General features: G+C 32.5%; 1 protein-coding gene across 1 annotated transcript in view; it reads right to left on the bottom strand.

The window, feature by feature from the left end:
- Positions 1-355: 355 nt before the first annotated feature.
- Positions 356-17403, bottom strand: part of LOC119579990 (far upstream element-binding protein 1-like) — a gene marked incomplete at its 5' end in the record, with an annotated part of 41066 nt that continues 24018 nt past the window's right edge. Inside the window, 3 exon segments of the mRNA XM_037927832.1 lie at positions 356-679; positions 1908-2030; positions 4857-5081. Of these exon segments, the coding sequence (XP_037783760.1) occupies positions 1956-2030; positions 4857-5081 (300 nt within the window).

Below are 17403 nucleotides of genomic sequence, written 5' to 3'. Positions count from 1 at the left end.
GCCATAACAAAACAGAAAAACATTCACATATATCCCGAAATAGCATTACCATGTCAAGATAATGATTCCTCATATATATATATATATAAAAAAGCAATAACATATCATGGCAATATTAACCTGTAAAAGGAGGTTAGGAAATGACATGAAAAATTTCAATGGCATCATCAAATAAAAAGGTAAGAATAAGGGATCATTTCTAGTAGCATAATTGCAGAGAAAATAATATGAATAGTAGGCACACACAGCCTTCAAAGAGTAAGAATGCACATTCTGAGAGGTCAGCGAAGCCCACCCTAGCTACCGCCATCAAAACATTTGAGATTTTTCCCTAGCACAGCAATAAAACCTACAGTTATCTTGTACAAGGTATATTTTTCACATTAGGCATAATTAATGAAAGATTAACCACGTGGCATATTTACAAGATTTGATCAAAAATAATAAATGGCTGAGTTAGCAAGAACCCTCAATACACAAGTCACGATAATATTTGGAGATATAAGTGACACGAAAATCATTGTACATCTTGAAGTATGCAGCAGCTTCATACCATCCTTATGAATAGCATCTCATATCATCGGGGAACATCATGACATCACGAATAAGATATCGCAACATGATACATTTTGAGTCCAACAACCCACAACTGAAGTCTTCAAGGCAACAACAAATGGTTCTGAAAAAGACAAATCAACACATTGTTCTCTCAGTTTATAGTTTCTTCCCTGTAAAAAAGATACAGGTTAGCTTGAAAGATATTGGAACTTGGCAGGCTAGGGCTCACTTACCCTCCAGCAGACCTACCATGTTGGCTGGACCCTGGTGTCGAAACCCCAATCATCTTCTATCTGGAGGCTGCAGGGCTGTGAATAAGCCAACTTGAGCACTTGACTCTCCAACTGGTCTTAACTGCTGCACAAAGGACACTAGTAACACCAGTGTAACTCCGACGTCAGTGAAGGTGGTGTTGGTAGAGGGGTGTGGCCTTTCAAAGCCAGCCAGCCAGGTACTTCAGAGTGCAGCAAGCTACTACTAGTCATATTCGCAATTTGTCATGAACAGTCATATGAAACTGTCAAATAGTTTTAAGGTGGCAAACAGTAAAGTCAGACCTGATTTATGCTTGTTTTGAGTTACAAGTGATTTAAAAGTCAATCTTACTTTTCTCAAAATAATAAAACTGAGGTACTTGACAACACATATAAGCACATTCAGATCTGACAAAACCTGAAAAGAAGATGAAGACAAAGAGATGAAGAAAACAGGGACAGAAATGAATGGAGTAAGAAGGCAGAGGTAAAGGGAAAGAGATGAAGACAGTGAGGGGAAGGAGGGAGGGGGAGGGAGAGAGAGAGAGAGAGAGAGAGAGAGAGAGAGAGAGAGAGAGAGAGAGAAAGGAGAGAGAGAGAAAGGAGAGAGAAAGGAGAGGGAGAGGGAGAGAGAGAAAGGAGAGGGAGAGGGAGAGAGAGAAAGGAGAGGAGAAAGGAGAGAGAGAAAGGGAGAGAGAGAGAGAGAGAGAGAGGAGAGAGAGAGAGAGAGAGAGAGAGGAGAGAAAGAGAGAGAGAGAGAGAGGAGAAAGGAGAGAGAGAGAGAGAAGAAGAGAGAGGGAGAAGAGAGAGAGAGAGAGAGGAGAAAGGAGAGAGAGAGAGAGAAAGGAGAGAGAGAGAGAAAGGAGAGAGAGAGAGAGAAAGGAGAGAGAGAGAGAAAGGAAGAGAGAGAGAGAAAGGGAGAGAGAGAGAGAGAGAGAAGAGAGGGAGAGAGAGAGAGAGAGAGAGAGAGAGAGAGAGAGAGAGAGAGAGAGAGAGAGAGAAATCAAACCTTAAAAAAATAAAAAATAAAAAATAAAAAAATAAAAAAATAAATAAATAAATAAGATAAAAATACGTAAAGGATGCGAGACTTACCTTCAACCTAGAAGAGGTGGAGCTGCAACCCCGTGCAAATCTAGCAATCTAATATCCTTGGTTAAATGTAGGATTATACATCGGCGCTCCAGGGCCACTGCCTGGCGGACCACCAGCACCACCCTGGAAAGACAAAAACATTAGAAATTTTAGTATCAATATCATCTGAGTTTGTTTACATTAACCTACAGTATTCATACTTGTCTCTCCTTGCATTTAATCCCAACACAAAAATGATTGTCATGGGAAGACAAGGGTCTTCTATCCTGAATTGCCAGCAGATTCTACATTTAATCAAGGTTACTATGGGTGCCATACACTAAATTGTCAGAGAAACCATACCCTCTGAAGATCTGAATGACTCATGTGCAATGTTCATGTACTTACCCACCTATTAATACCTATATGGTTTATAATCAACCTTCTAAAGTTCAATAATGTTAAAAACTGGAAACGAAAATTTAACTAATCTGAAGTCATAAGCACTTTACTGAGGATGTTAATGTTTTAAATGTTTATCACAAAACAATGCAGTAAAGGACATCATTTCTGAACGAAGCATATTTATTTGTTTTGTAACAAATATGACTAACCAAGAACAAATTACACTAATCTGAAGCACAACAGACAAAGAACTATGGTGTATAAGCTAGATCTATTCCAGTAACCTTTAACCATCTACATAAATCAGTATACAGAAGGAAGGCAAAGAGGAAACAGCATGGGGAGTTAATTATGCTCTTCATTTAACATTAAACAACATATCAAGATACAATGCCTATAAACACTGGATAACTACAAAAGAACATAAAGAAATGAAAATACCATCATATCCAAGTTGTTTGTAATGTAATATCATAAGCTGCTCTTTTCAAGAGGATGGGTGTTTCCCTAGCATTTGACCTCCCCTCTATGTAGCCTATATAATTACTTTATGGTATAGGGTAAACTAAATTAGGTACACCATAGTATCCTACATATTATGCTGTATGTTGGTTCTCAACTACTGTTGTTTTGGCAGTCTCTCCTGCAGTACAATGAACTAATGATGTTAACCCAATGACAACAGGAGATCCAAGTGCCATAATGAAAAATGCTTCAGGGACCATTTGGACTTATCTGCTCAAGGGGAAAAATCAAAAGCAGAGGAAACACAAGATTACCCCATTTCTTTACGTTCTTGGCTGAAGTATAAACAAATTCTTTTGGACAATGAGGTTAAAGTGAGGCTATATGCCTAATGTTGAGAGGCTATTTCTCCTCAATAAATGCAGCCAGAAATAAACAAGCACACAGCTGTTTAGTTAGCATAAATAAACATCCCATGTGACAAGGCAAACTACCATGATGTGGTAGCATGAGTGGGTTCATGATTTTGATAGCTTGTGATAGTTATTCAACATCTTAACTTTTCTCTTAAAAGTGTATATATGCCTCAGAATCCTTCAACAATTTTGGCCATCCTCAAATGTATAGGTTTAATCATAAACTGTGAACATCCTTAGTGTGAAAAAATGGATAGCTACACAAACACCAATATAATGCCATCAGCTTCATAGCCTTGAAAGCGGGGAGTGGCAGCTGACTATAATATACTTCCAGTGTTTATTTATCTGTACACATGTTTATAAAGACCTCAATATCACTATAATTACTATCTTCAGTAAAGGGACTAAAAGTGTTTAATATCCTCTAAGTTAAGTAGTTGCATATTTCCAAATGGGCAAAAAAATATAGATTAAGTATAATTGGATTTAGAATGCTATTCCTAATACAGATACTGAAATAGCAGCTTAGAATCCAAGGGCCTACATTTCCAATGGGTATGTTTTCCTTGTACCTGTCTAAACTAACTTCCCCTGATACTACATTTACTACTAACTGTAAACCTTTTAGAAGGCAGGAAGTAGGTTATCTAATGCCCTGCTTTCCCATGACACAATTCTTTTTTTGTGTGTGTACCTATATGTTAAGCTCTGTTTTTTTTTGTTTTTTTGACATTTGCATTAATGGAATACAAATACTTCTGATACATAATTGAAGGAGACAATATATGAAAGCTACAGGTAAAAAAACATATATATATATATATATATATATATATATATATATATATATATATATATATATATATATATATATATATATATATATATAACAATCAAAATTCAAACATGGAGAAAAAAGAGAAAATGGCTATTACAGCAATATCATAAAACAACTGATAATGCTTATAACAATAACACGCACATGTTAATATCCTGAGTGATGATAATTTTACTTGTATCTCAATAGGAGTAATAGCGATATGTGTATCAGAACATCGTATCAAAATAATCAAAATAAAAATATTAATAATCATAATAACGTAAAACATCTTGAACAAGGATGCACTAATCAATAATAATCAGTAGTTGTTGTACAAACAGTACAAGTGACAATGATTCCCATACTGATGAGATGATGAATGTAATGATAAAAATAACTGTACTGCCTTAAGCAGCACAAGTTTCCAAATCTCCAAAGTAATCTTATTGCTACTAATAATAAGGAAATCAAGGTTCCCTACTCTTCTGCCATTTAGCCTCCAAACACACACACACACAATACATGCAGACACCAAAGTGTCAAAATCCAGGAAGAGCCAGGGTGTTAAATAATAATTACGAAGTTCAAAATGCACCACCTAAAGAAAGTAGGAACAAAATGTTATGATTAAAAAGGGATTCTATATCATGGTGTTACAGTATCAAATTTAAATTTGTCATTATGTTGACTGAATCCTTAGATCTCGGCAGAGTTGGCCATACATGGCCACTTCTGGAATCAGAAGTTTATTATTAGAATGCCAGTATGCAAGACACAAAGAAAATGCTAACCTGTAAAAAGAACACTGACATGAATCTGATGCAGGCCAGTTTGTCTTCAAATGTGTACCCCTTTACTAACCTTAGCAGCCTTCAATTGCTGCTCAATTTTATCCGCCTCAGCGTGCATACCCTGTGAGCGGTAGTACTCTATCCACTGTTGGGAGTAGTCTGTCATGCCGGCACCTGTCTGCTGAGCAGGAACTTGACCGTTGACAGGTACTGCTGGTGCTGATGCTGGTGCTGCAGGAGCTCCTCCAAGCTGAGGTGGGGCACAGGGGACTGCCGTTGCCCCACCCAATCCTCCCTGGCCCAACAAACCACTCAGGGTCAGTTACCAACACAGCCAACCTACCTTAACATGCCACAATGCTACCAATCACTCCCAAGCCACCTCTTGGCTTATGGGGAATGATACTAACTTTATCATATACTAAATGAAAAGTTAATATTTCACTAATTCTTTCTGAAGACAAATTAATAGACAATTTAATGTGGTTACTTAAGCCCTTACATAAATAAAACTGATTAATAACAATAACTGTGATAATGATGATAATAATTGCAAGCAAATGAACTCAGAAACCAGAATTTTCATACAAGTACTTAAACCAAATATTACAAATTTATGATGCATATTTAGCTTAAAGAGTAATTCCCTGAATGATTCTAAAAGATATCTATTCTTAAGTACCACAATTTTCTGACTACAACATATGACGGATTAACCATTCTTACCGTTGCACTGAGTGGACCTCCATATTAAACAGACGTTCTGAACTAAACAAGACAACACTGAATATAAAATACTCAAGAGCCAAATACACAGATAGCATTAATTTTTACGATGCTTAAATAAATATCAGAATGTGCACACAATAATATATGAAGTAAAGTCAGTGTTACTCCACATGTACATGCATGTTTATGCATGTGCGCGCGCACACACACACACACGCACGTGCAGACACGCACGCACACACGCACACACATACCGATGGCATGTGTAAGTGCAGGTACAGGTAGTTATGTACAGGTGTGTGTGCAAAGTTGTAACCATAGCTGTCCAACAGTCAGTATGTATCTGAGTAGTTGTTGATGTCTGGCTGTTTAGCAGAGGGTGTGCTGGGATGTAGCTATGTATGTGTGTGCATTTGGGTGCATAGCTACAGTTGTGTACAGGTGTGTGCCTGAATGTGTGCAAGTGTTTGTGTGTGCAAGTGTTTGTGTGTGCAAACATGTTTGTCCATAAGTGTTAGCATGTTTGTATGTACCTGTTCCTGTGTCAGTGAGTGTAAATATGTTTGTCTGTGTGAGTGGGCATGTATGTGGTGGGTGCATGCGAGTGTGAAGTATATCAATGCATAAAAATGCCCAAACATACATCCACGTACCCACCCAAAACACACACACACACACACACACACACACACACTTTTAAGTTTGCATTGGAATAAAAAGAAGTATATTTAAATATTTACAGAATTCCAATGCATGATGATGAGAATATGCCTTTGGTGAGAAGTAATGGAAATTTGATGCTTTGTCCTAGAGAAATTTTAGACTACATAGCTTTTACAAAAAAAAAAAAAAAAATAATAATAATAAAAAAATAAAATTAAAAAAAAAATAAAATAAATATGTGAAATTAAATACATAAATAATGAGATGAGTATAAAGACAAATAAAAAATAAAATAAAGGTACTGTGCTAAAGGTGGTTTGGCACATATCATCATCTGACCAAAAAATTTGGCCCATTGGCTGTGGCCTGGCAATAACTTCTTGAATCTTGCAGCCACACCCCACCAGCTGGTTGTTCAGACACAATGATGATGCAGTTTGAGAGTTCACCTTTAGCAAAATGTTAAAACTTCAAAGTATTCATACAGAAGAATGTTTTTCATTTATTGAGTATGATGAAACAAAATCAACTGAAGGTCTCCCCCCTCCCCCCCCACACACATGTATGTGTTTATGTGTATGTATGTGTGTATATAACATATGTATATAATATAATATAATATAATATAATATAATTATATATATATATATATATATATATATATATATAATATACATCCCTTTGCCGACGGGTGGCATTTACGTACATGCCATGGCATGCCTAGACTATCTGCCGAGTGGCATGTATATACATGCCATGGTGGGCATGTATACATGGCCATGCCATGAGTTTTTTTTTGTAACAATTATGGCAAAATATAATTTTTTGGCCACTGAAAATGTAATTAAGTAGTTTTTAACACTTTTTCTCATTTTTCGTATACTATGCATTTGATAAAGGCTTCTCGGGCTTCCGAGGTTAGCGTCTAAAAAATTACGTCGGTAATCGACTACAGTGGCCGGAGATATTATATAGTATTCACGAAGTGATGACGTAAAACCATGTGAAAATACCAATATGTATTTTGGCAAAAAAAAAAAAAAAAAAAAAAATATATATATATATATATATATATATATATATATATATATATATATATATAAACACTGAATATAAAATTCTATCTATATGGAAGTGATAATATAAACCTGTTGAAACTAAAGTTATCTTATATAACTTGGAGGTTTCAACTCCATGATACCACACACTGATTATTTTATTCAGACTATAGAGCTAATAATGATCAAGTACGGAGTTTATATAACCTAGTCTTGATTTATCAGAAAATATGGCAAATAGAGATCTTAGAAAATAATAATACTGAAAATACAACATAGGCTCTTAGTATTATGAAGAAAAGGCAAGGGATACTGGTATATATATATATATATGTATATATATATATATATATACATATATATATATACATATATATATACACATAATAATTATATACATATATATATTATACTATAAATACATATATATTTATACATATATATATTTTAACATATATATATATTTTATACATATACATATACATATATATATTATATACATATATATATATATACATATAACCATATACAATATAAATAAAAACTATAATTATATATATATATATATATATAATATATATATATATATGCATATCATATATATATACATATATTATATATATATATGCATATCATATATATAATATATATATACATATATAATATATCATATGATATATATATATACATATATATATGCATATATATATACATATATATATATATGCATATAATAATACATATTATATATATGCTTCATATATATATACATAATATAATACATATACATATATATATGCATATACATATACTATATATCATATGCATATACATATATATATACTAATATACATATCATATATATTCATATACATATATATATGCACTATATATATATCTATGCATATACATATAATATATATATGCATATAACATATATATATATCATACATATACATATACATAATATAATCATATATAATATATATACATATATATATATATGCATATACATATACATATATGCATATACATATACATATCATATATATATGCATAATACATACTATATATGCATATACATATACATATACATATACATATACATATACATATATATATGCATATACATACATATATATATATATATGCATATACATATACATATATATATATGCATATACATATACATATATATATGCATATACATATACATATATATGCATATACATATACATATATATATGCATATACATATAATATATATACATATACATATACATATATATGCATATACATATATATATGCTATACATATAATATGCATATACATATACTTATATATATGCATATGCATATACATATATATATATGCATATACATATAATATATATGCATATACATATACATATATATATGCATATACATATACATATATATATGCATATACATATACATATATATATGCATATACATACATACATATATATATGCATATACATTAATATCATTATGCATATCATATCAATATACACATATGCATATACATATACATATATATATGCATATACATACATATATATATGCATATACATACATATATATATGCATATACATATACATATACTATAATAATATATCATATACATATATATGCATATACATATACATATAATATATATATGCATATAACATAACATATACATATATATGCATATACATATAATATATATTGCATATATATATACATATACATATATATGCATATACATATACATATATATATAGCATATACTTTATACATATACATATATACTATTACATATATGCATATACATATACATATCATATGCATATACATATACATATATATGCATATACATATACATATATATATAGCATACATATACATATATATATATGCATATACATATACATATATATATATGCATATACATATATATATATGCATATACATATACATATATATGCATATACATATACATATATATATATGCATATACATATACATATATATATAATGCATATACATATACATATATATATATGCATATACATATACATATATATATATGTGCATATACATATATATATATTGCATATACATATACATATATATATGCATATACATATACATATATATATTGCATATACATATACATATATATATATGCATAACATATACATATATATATATGCATATACATATACATATATATATGCATATACATATACATATATATATATGCATATACATATACATATACATATAATATGCATATACATATACATATATATAACATATATATATATATACATATATATATGCATATACATATATATATCATATACATATATATATAGAGAGAGATACATACAAACATGTATACATATATAATATAATATATATATATATATATATACACATATATGTATAGAAACATATCACACATGCACACAAGCACGCGCATACATGTACATGTGTGTGTGTGTGTGTGTGTGTGTGTGTGTGTGTGTACACAGACACCAAAGACATGACTGGTTTTCTCTTGTGTATTTTGTATGAACATAGATTGCTCCACAATTGCTCAACTACCAAGGAGCCAAATATTAGTCGTGCATGACCTAACCTGACTTCCTTTTTCTTTTCTTTTTTTTCCAAGAGCTATTAACCCATTGGATTCTGTGACCATGTCACAAAAAAATTGTCCGAGTACTGAGTGTTGGGAATATGCCATCAAGGGATGAGTGCACAAAACTCTTGGAGGAAGATTATACTCTGGGTATTTAGGAAGGGGCTTTTACATCATTTCCATGGGTAAATGAGGGTGCTAAGTACCATCCATGTGCAAAAGCTGGACCACCACCAGCATGACAAAAGGGCAAAATTTCCATGCTTAGGACCTATTCCTGCCTGCCATGACTGGTAACACAGGATGTTACAGAATATTGAACAAGAAAATATTTAAAAATTACACAAAACCTGTCATCTGTGTATTACCATCTTTACACACACACACACACACACACAAAAAAAAAAAAAAATGCAGGAGAGGCAAGGAATCTCAACACTGCACATGAGTGTTTGCTAGAGCTTGGCCTACAAGCCACGCACATGGGGGAATTGCCACTCAAGTAAGCCTGATGCCCAGATTTTAGGACAAGTGTGGACAGTGAAGCACCCAGGTCCAACATGTTAATACTGATGTTCTATTTACTCATTATCAAAATTATGATTGCTATAAAGTTGTTCAAAGTTAAAGTATGTGCCACAGTGACTGCAGACCTGTGTAGAGGAACATGACTACTGAGCTGCAGGATGGTGCCAGTTCCTTTCCTGCCTGAATTTGACCTCAACATGCAGCATACATCAGCATACTAGTACTCAATCATAGCTGAGCTGATTAAGAGGGGCAACCCAAGGCCTTGTGACTGCAAAGGTAGCACTCTACCACTGAGCCATGTCACCTCTTACTGATATTAAAAATACTAAAAGCAACGGAAGAAAAATCTGAAAATAAAAGAAAAGGGAAAAGTAGGTGAAGTAGATAGGACGAATAATTGACTTTTAGCTAATTAAGCAATTGTGGACCCATCTAAGATAAGGACAATTAATAAACAGAAAACACAGTGGACCTAATATTGCAATACTGGCAATGTTGAATTTACAGAAGTTAAAATTCAAATGGTAAACCCTACTAAACACCATAATACATATCTAAAATTTTCTGAATCTTTCTTTTCTAATACTATTATAATTCTTGTTATCATTATCATCATTGATGCTGTGACTATTGTTATGAACAAACTGAGAGTGTACTGAGGAGAAAAGAGTTGCCTCCACACTGTATTTTTACTATCTCTACACCTAGATAATTATAAATGCATCTAAATGCACACTTTATTAATTTACATCAGAAAAAATATTTCAGTATTTTATCTAAATATACCAACCTATCCCTTATTCTTTCACATGCAAGGGATAACTATAGTAACTTTTTTAACTTTCCTACCTACTTCCTTTCTTTTCCTTTTTTCATTACCAAATCTGTCTACATTACTCATTTATAATGACATAATACGTAATGTAAAAAAAAACAGACCGGGCAAGCCAAGAGGTACCTAATATGGCCACTAAACAGTTTTTCACTTGTTTGGGTCTGGAAGTGGTTACTGGGGAGAAACAGCCTTTTTGATGTTGGCACACAGATATTTATTTATTTATTATTATTATTTTTTTTTTTTGCCTCATTACCCAAACAATTGTTTACACTGCAGCAAAAAGGTAGACAGAGAGGTATATTGTTTTCTGCATATTTGAATAGTATATGACTGTACATGCACCCCAGGATGTGGGTCAGTATGTTATCAGAAGTTTAACCTTTTCCTGATGGGTCACTTGTACAAGCGTCATAACATACCACTTGGTCTGTGGGGTACGGCTGTACATGCGGTGATGCGCCACACCACGTGCAGCGGGATGTTCCGCTTCATGTAGTGGACTCCCACACCCAGTGTCTGGCCATTGCCAGAAATCACCAGATTACACCGAGATACTTGATACCCATCAGTATGGCAATAAGAATGTAAATTTTATTTCAAGTGCCATCTCTGATACATGCTGGAACTCTTCAAGTTATCAAAATGGTCTTGTCAGTTTATCAGGATCTTTGTCAGTAGTGCTCAATAGTGCTTCTTGAGAATGATAAACCAGTAATGAGTGATCAATTTTCGATAACAGAGATGCAACAAATCAAAGAGAATGACCATGGACATGCTACTTTCTTTAATATAACCAGGATTGTGAATAATGTACCAGAACCCTAAGGACAGGCTGTCAACGTAACATTCTACTGTGTTCTTGTACATCTGAGTGAGACAATTCCATGCAAACAAAATCAAACATTGGGTGAAGGCAACCAAATACTGCAAATGCCACTACCATTATCAATGTCATGGTTGCTCCACACAGGTCTACTAGCAGTATGTGGCTTCCTGCAACTTCTACCCTAATATAAGGGTTCACAGTTTAGACCTACCATTGGAGATTGAGCAACAATCAGAGATAATGTAAAAAAAAATCACTGCTAAGGAACTTTTCCAGGTGTGGCAAAAGCACTAAGAGTGATGTATCACTGCACAAGATGACTACTTCAAAGGGATGATAGCCAAATTTTATTTTATTTATTTATTTTCTTTTTAATCACACCTCATATTGTTACCCATAAAATGAAGAAATTTTTTGTATTCTCCTTGTACAAATATTGAGGGGACAGTCACTGACTGCAAGGACATGATTTGAGTTTGGAGGGTTCAGAAGCAGTTTAAGATATATTGACTGGTGTAGAATTACCCATGCAAATAAATTTCCATGAAGTAAAATTTTAAACTTTCCAACCACTGTAAATTTAAAATATAATAATCTCTTATTATACACACCTATAGCCATCATGAAAAAACAACTCATAATGATGGGTACAGCTATAGGTGTCAGGATTACTCAAACGCGTTGAGCAGGAGGGGCCTCAGTATATAGTAAACCCCCATGGCCCAAAAGGCTAGACAGTTGCCAGAAGTCCCCGGAATGAGTGACACAGAAATATTTGGCAGTGTCAGTATAGGGTTAATGGAGCAAAAATGTCATTTTAAACAAAATTGTATCTATCATTATCAATACCATTATCATGAAAAGGGTCTTGTGGAGCTATCTAAGTGTAGAAAATTAGTGAACTATATTGGACATCATATCAAGGCATCAAAGCATTTCTGTACTCTGAAATGAGCCACACTTCCAGTGTCAGCTATTTGAGTAAAGATTCAGAAGCTTGGTGAGGACATATTTCCCCATTTCATGGACATCTGGCTGTGGCATGCACAATTCCCCAGCATATGAGTCAAAAACAGGGATATAACCACATATCAGCAGGACTACAGCTTCTGAACTACCAAGCCATAACCAAACAAGTGAACAAATGTCTTAGGGCACATAAGTTGGAGATGAATGCATGCACAAAGTACATACATGGTGAGGACATATTTCCCCATTTCATGGACATCTGGCTGTGGCATGCACAATTCCCCAGCATATGAGTCAAAAACAGGGATATAACCACATATCAGCAGGACTACAGCTTCTGAACTACCAAGCCATAACCAAACAAGTGAACAAATGTCTTAGGGCACATAAGTTGGAGATGAATGCATGCACAAAGTACATATCATTGCTAACCAACATTTGGATTGGGGACTCTACTTGACAAGCTGTCAAGAAGTCCCCCAAGAAGTACCCATGATAAATGTAAAGTCAAGAAAATATGTGGTGCTGCCTCACTGGACCTAAATTATAATATATATATATATGCATAATATATATACATATAATATATATGTAATATATATATACATAATGTATATATATATATTATATATATATATATATATATATATATATAGATAATATATGAATATAATATATGATAAAATATATATATTATGCAATATATATATTATATACATTAGTATATATACATTTATATATAATATAACATATATATATTATATATATACTATATATATATATATATATATATATATATATAATATTTATATACATATTTATCACATATTATTAATATATTATATATCATTACATATATATATATATTATATAGACTATCATACAAATATTACTATTCATTAATTCATATATAAATATATAATATATATATAACATATAGCTGAGTTGCATAATCAAGAGTAAAATATCTGCTGATGCTAGTATATATACTATGATATGTTACACACAAATTATGTAAAATATACACTGTATAACTGCACTATTGAACTGAGAAACATGAGTACAGACACAAACAGCTTACACACAAGCTAATTGATATATATTGAAAATTGAGCTGAAGGAGTATTGGACATGATACAATGAGGCTGATGGAAAATGCTGCTCAGGCCAGGGTACATTGCAAACTGCATGTAATCATTGCATTTTGGCAAGTGTATTACAGAATGGTGAAACTGTAAAACTTGCCATGAGTGCGAAACTCTGAGGTTGATTAGACTATTTGGCATTACTTGAAAAGGCTTTGATTAACATTGAAATGAGTTAAATATATATATATACACATTGAGCCATGAATGGAAGAGTGCTAGCTCCAGGGAGGACCCCACTTCCAAGATCAGCAGCCTATTCCTGGCTGCCATGACTGGTGGCGAAGGTTGTATTACAGAAAATTGATTACAAAAAATAAATAAAATATTACTTCTTGTTATTATTCTTGCACTGAGTTATGAACTCTCTAGAGAAGATATGGAGTCTGTAAGAGGAAAAACAGTCTATTACCATCTGGATAAAGCTAAGAAAATTGTGAATATGAACATTGGAAAATGGTAAAAAAGCTAAAGACGCTTATATATAGAAAGAGAAAATAACAAATGGGAGGCATACTGTCCTGTCACTGCACACAAGTGTATGTGTGCACCAAGCATACAAGCTGTGCACCAGTCAGAGTGGCATCCCACATAAACCTATTGCCCATATTTTGGGACATGTGATTACCATGAAGCACCTAGATCCAATGGGTTAATAAACTGTAAACACCGAACAATGCAATAATTAGTTATGATACAAAGAAACCTGGTGCATATTACTATTTAGACAAACTTTGCCTGGAATATAAAAATTTCACTCACATTTCTTCATATAAGGTACACATATTTAAGAACTCAATATTAAATGAAAAACATTTTTAAATTCTGAATGACCACAATGATATTGAGTGAAGGTGATGATGATAAAATAATGACAGTAATAAGTGATAATATTAATAATGATAATAAACATAATAAAAATAATATCAATAACAATACTACTACTAATAATAATCAGAATAGTATCAATAAGAATAATTAATAAGAAATCAATGAATATGATGACAACAAAAATAATAATGATACTAACAATGATATCCATAACAATAATAATAATCACAAATAATAATAATTACAATATTGACATCATCATCATCATCATCATCATCATAATAATAATAGCATCAACAACAATAAGACCATCAGTATTAGAAGTAATAATGATGATCACAATAATAACAATAGTAATAATAATAATAATAATAAGAATAAGAATAAGAATAACAGCAGTAGTAATATGAGCAGAAGTAATACAATTAGTGTAAGTAGTAGTACTGTAAAAGTAGTACAAGTAATAGTAGCAGTAGTAATAGTACAAGTAGCTGTAGTAGTACAATTTATACAAGTAGTAGTAGTAATAGTACAAGTAATAGTAGTAACAGCAATAGTATGTGTATAGTATAAATAATAGTAGCAGTAATAGTATAAGTAGTTGTACAAGTAGTAGTAGAATTAGTAATAGTAATATAAATGTAAGTATAAGCATAAGTACAAGTACATAAGTACAAGTACAGTAGTAGTAGTATGAACCGTATTCATATTGACAAATGTATAAATGGTATGAATAGAAATGAATATCTGCACAATGCAAGAGATGTATCTCTTGTATTGTGAAGATTTTCATTCTCATTCATCCCTTGTAGTAGTAGTAGTAGTAGTAGTAGTGTAGTAGTAGTAAACTAGTAGTAGCAGTAAACTAGTAGTAGCAGTAGTAGTAGTAAACTAGTAGTAGCAGTAGTAGTAGTAAACTAGTAGTAGCAGTAGTAGTAGTAAACTAGTAGTAGCAGTAGTAGTAGCAGAAGTAGTCAAAATAGTAGTAGCCAAACTAGTAGTAGTAGTAGTCAAACTAATAGTAGTGGTAGTCAAACTAGTAGTAGCAGTAATCAAACTAGTAGTAGCAGTAATAGTCAAACTAGTAGTAGTAGTCACAGTCAGAAAGAATTTGATGCTGAGGGAGTCGGAATCAGAGTTGGTAAAAATGTCCCAAAAAGAATTTCAGACTCCATAAATTGCAAAAAAACACTTTTTAATCATATTGCACACTATTTCCACCCAAAAGAATGAGAAATAATTTAATTTTATAATAATAAACAATGAAAAAAAAAATAAAAATAAACGCAAAACTAAGAATAATAACAATAATTATAATAAAGATGAAAGAAGTAGTAGTAGTAATTGTCATAGTAGGAATCACAGTAGTAGTAATCACAGTAGTAGTAGTCACAGCAGTAGTAGTAGTAGGAGTCACAGTAGTATTAAGATCATAGTAGTAGTAGTCACAGTAATTGTAGGAGTCATAGTAGCAGTGGTCACAGTTGTAGGAGTCACAGTAGTATTAAGAATCACAGTAATTGTAGTAGTCACACTAGCAGTAGTAGTCACACTATCAGTAGTAGTAGTAGTCACACTAGCAGTAGGTAGTAGTAGTCACACTACCAGTAGTAGTAGTAGTCACACTAGCAGTAGTAGTAGTAGTCACACTAGCAGTAGTAGTAGTAGTCACACTACCAGTAGTAGTAGTAGTCACACTACCAGTAGTAGTAGTAGTCACACTACCAGTAGTAGTAGTAGTCACACTACCAGTAGTAGTAGTAGTCACACTACCAGTAATAGTAGTAGTCACACTAGCAGTAATAGTAGTAGTCACACTAGCAGTAATAGTAGTAGTCACACTAGCAGTAATAGTAGTAGTCATACTAGTAGTAGTAGTAATCACAGTAGCAGTAGTAGTAATCACAGTAGCAGTAGTAGTAGTAGTAATCACAGTAGCAGCAGTAGTAGTAGTAATCACAGTAGCAGTAGCAGTAGTAGTAGTAGTAGTAATCACAGTAGCAGTAGTAGCAGTAGTCACAGTAGTAGTAGTACTCACAGTAGCAGTAGTAGTACAGTAGTCAGTAGTGGTAGTCACAAGAGTAGCAGTAGTAGTCACAATAGTAGTCATAGTAGTATCAATAATAGTCATAGTAGTCCCAATAGTAACAGTAGTAGTGGTAGACACAGTAGTGTGGTAATCGTAGTAGTAGTAGTAGTAGTAATAAAAGTAGCCATAATAGTAATAGTAGTAGCCATTGTAGTTATAGTTATTAACAGTAATAACAGTAGTGAAATATTGAATTGTATCTACACACAGATGGCTCTACAGCCACCAGAGTCAATTAGTGGTCTAAATGTGCTCACCTGACCCCCCACCCTATTAATATTGAC

Source organism: Penaeus monodon, chromosome 13, assembly GCF_015228065.2.
Source record: "Penaeus monodon isolate SGIC_2016 chromosome 13, NSTDA_Pmon_1, whole genome shotgun sequence".
NCBI classification, from domain to species: Eukaryota; Metazoa; Arthropoda; class Malacostraca; order Decapoda; family Penaeidae; genus Penaeus; species Penaeus monodon.
The sequence above is the reverse complement of the archived record's forward strand: the minus strand, read 5'-3'. Positions and strand labels throughout refer to the sequence as shown.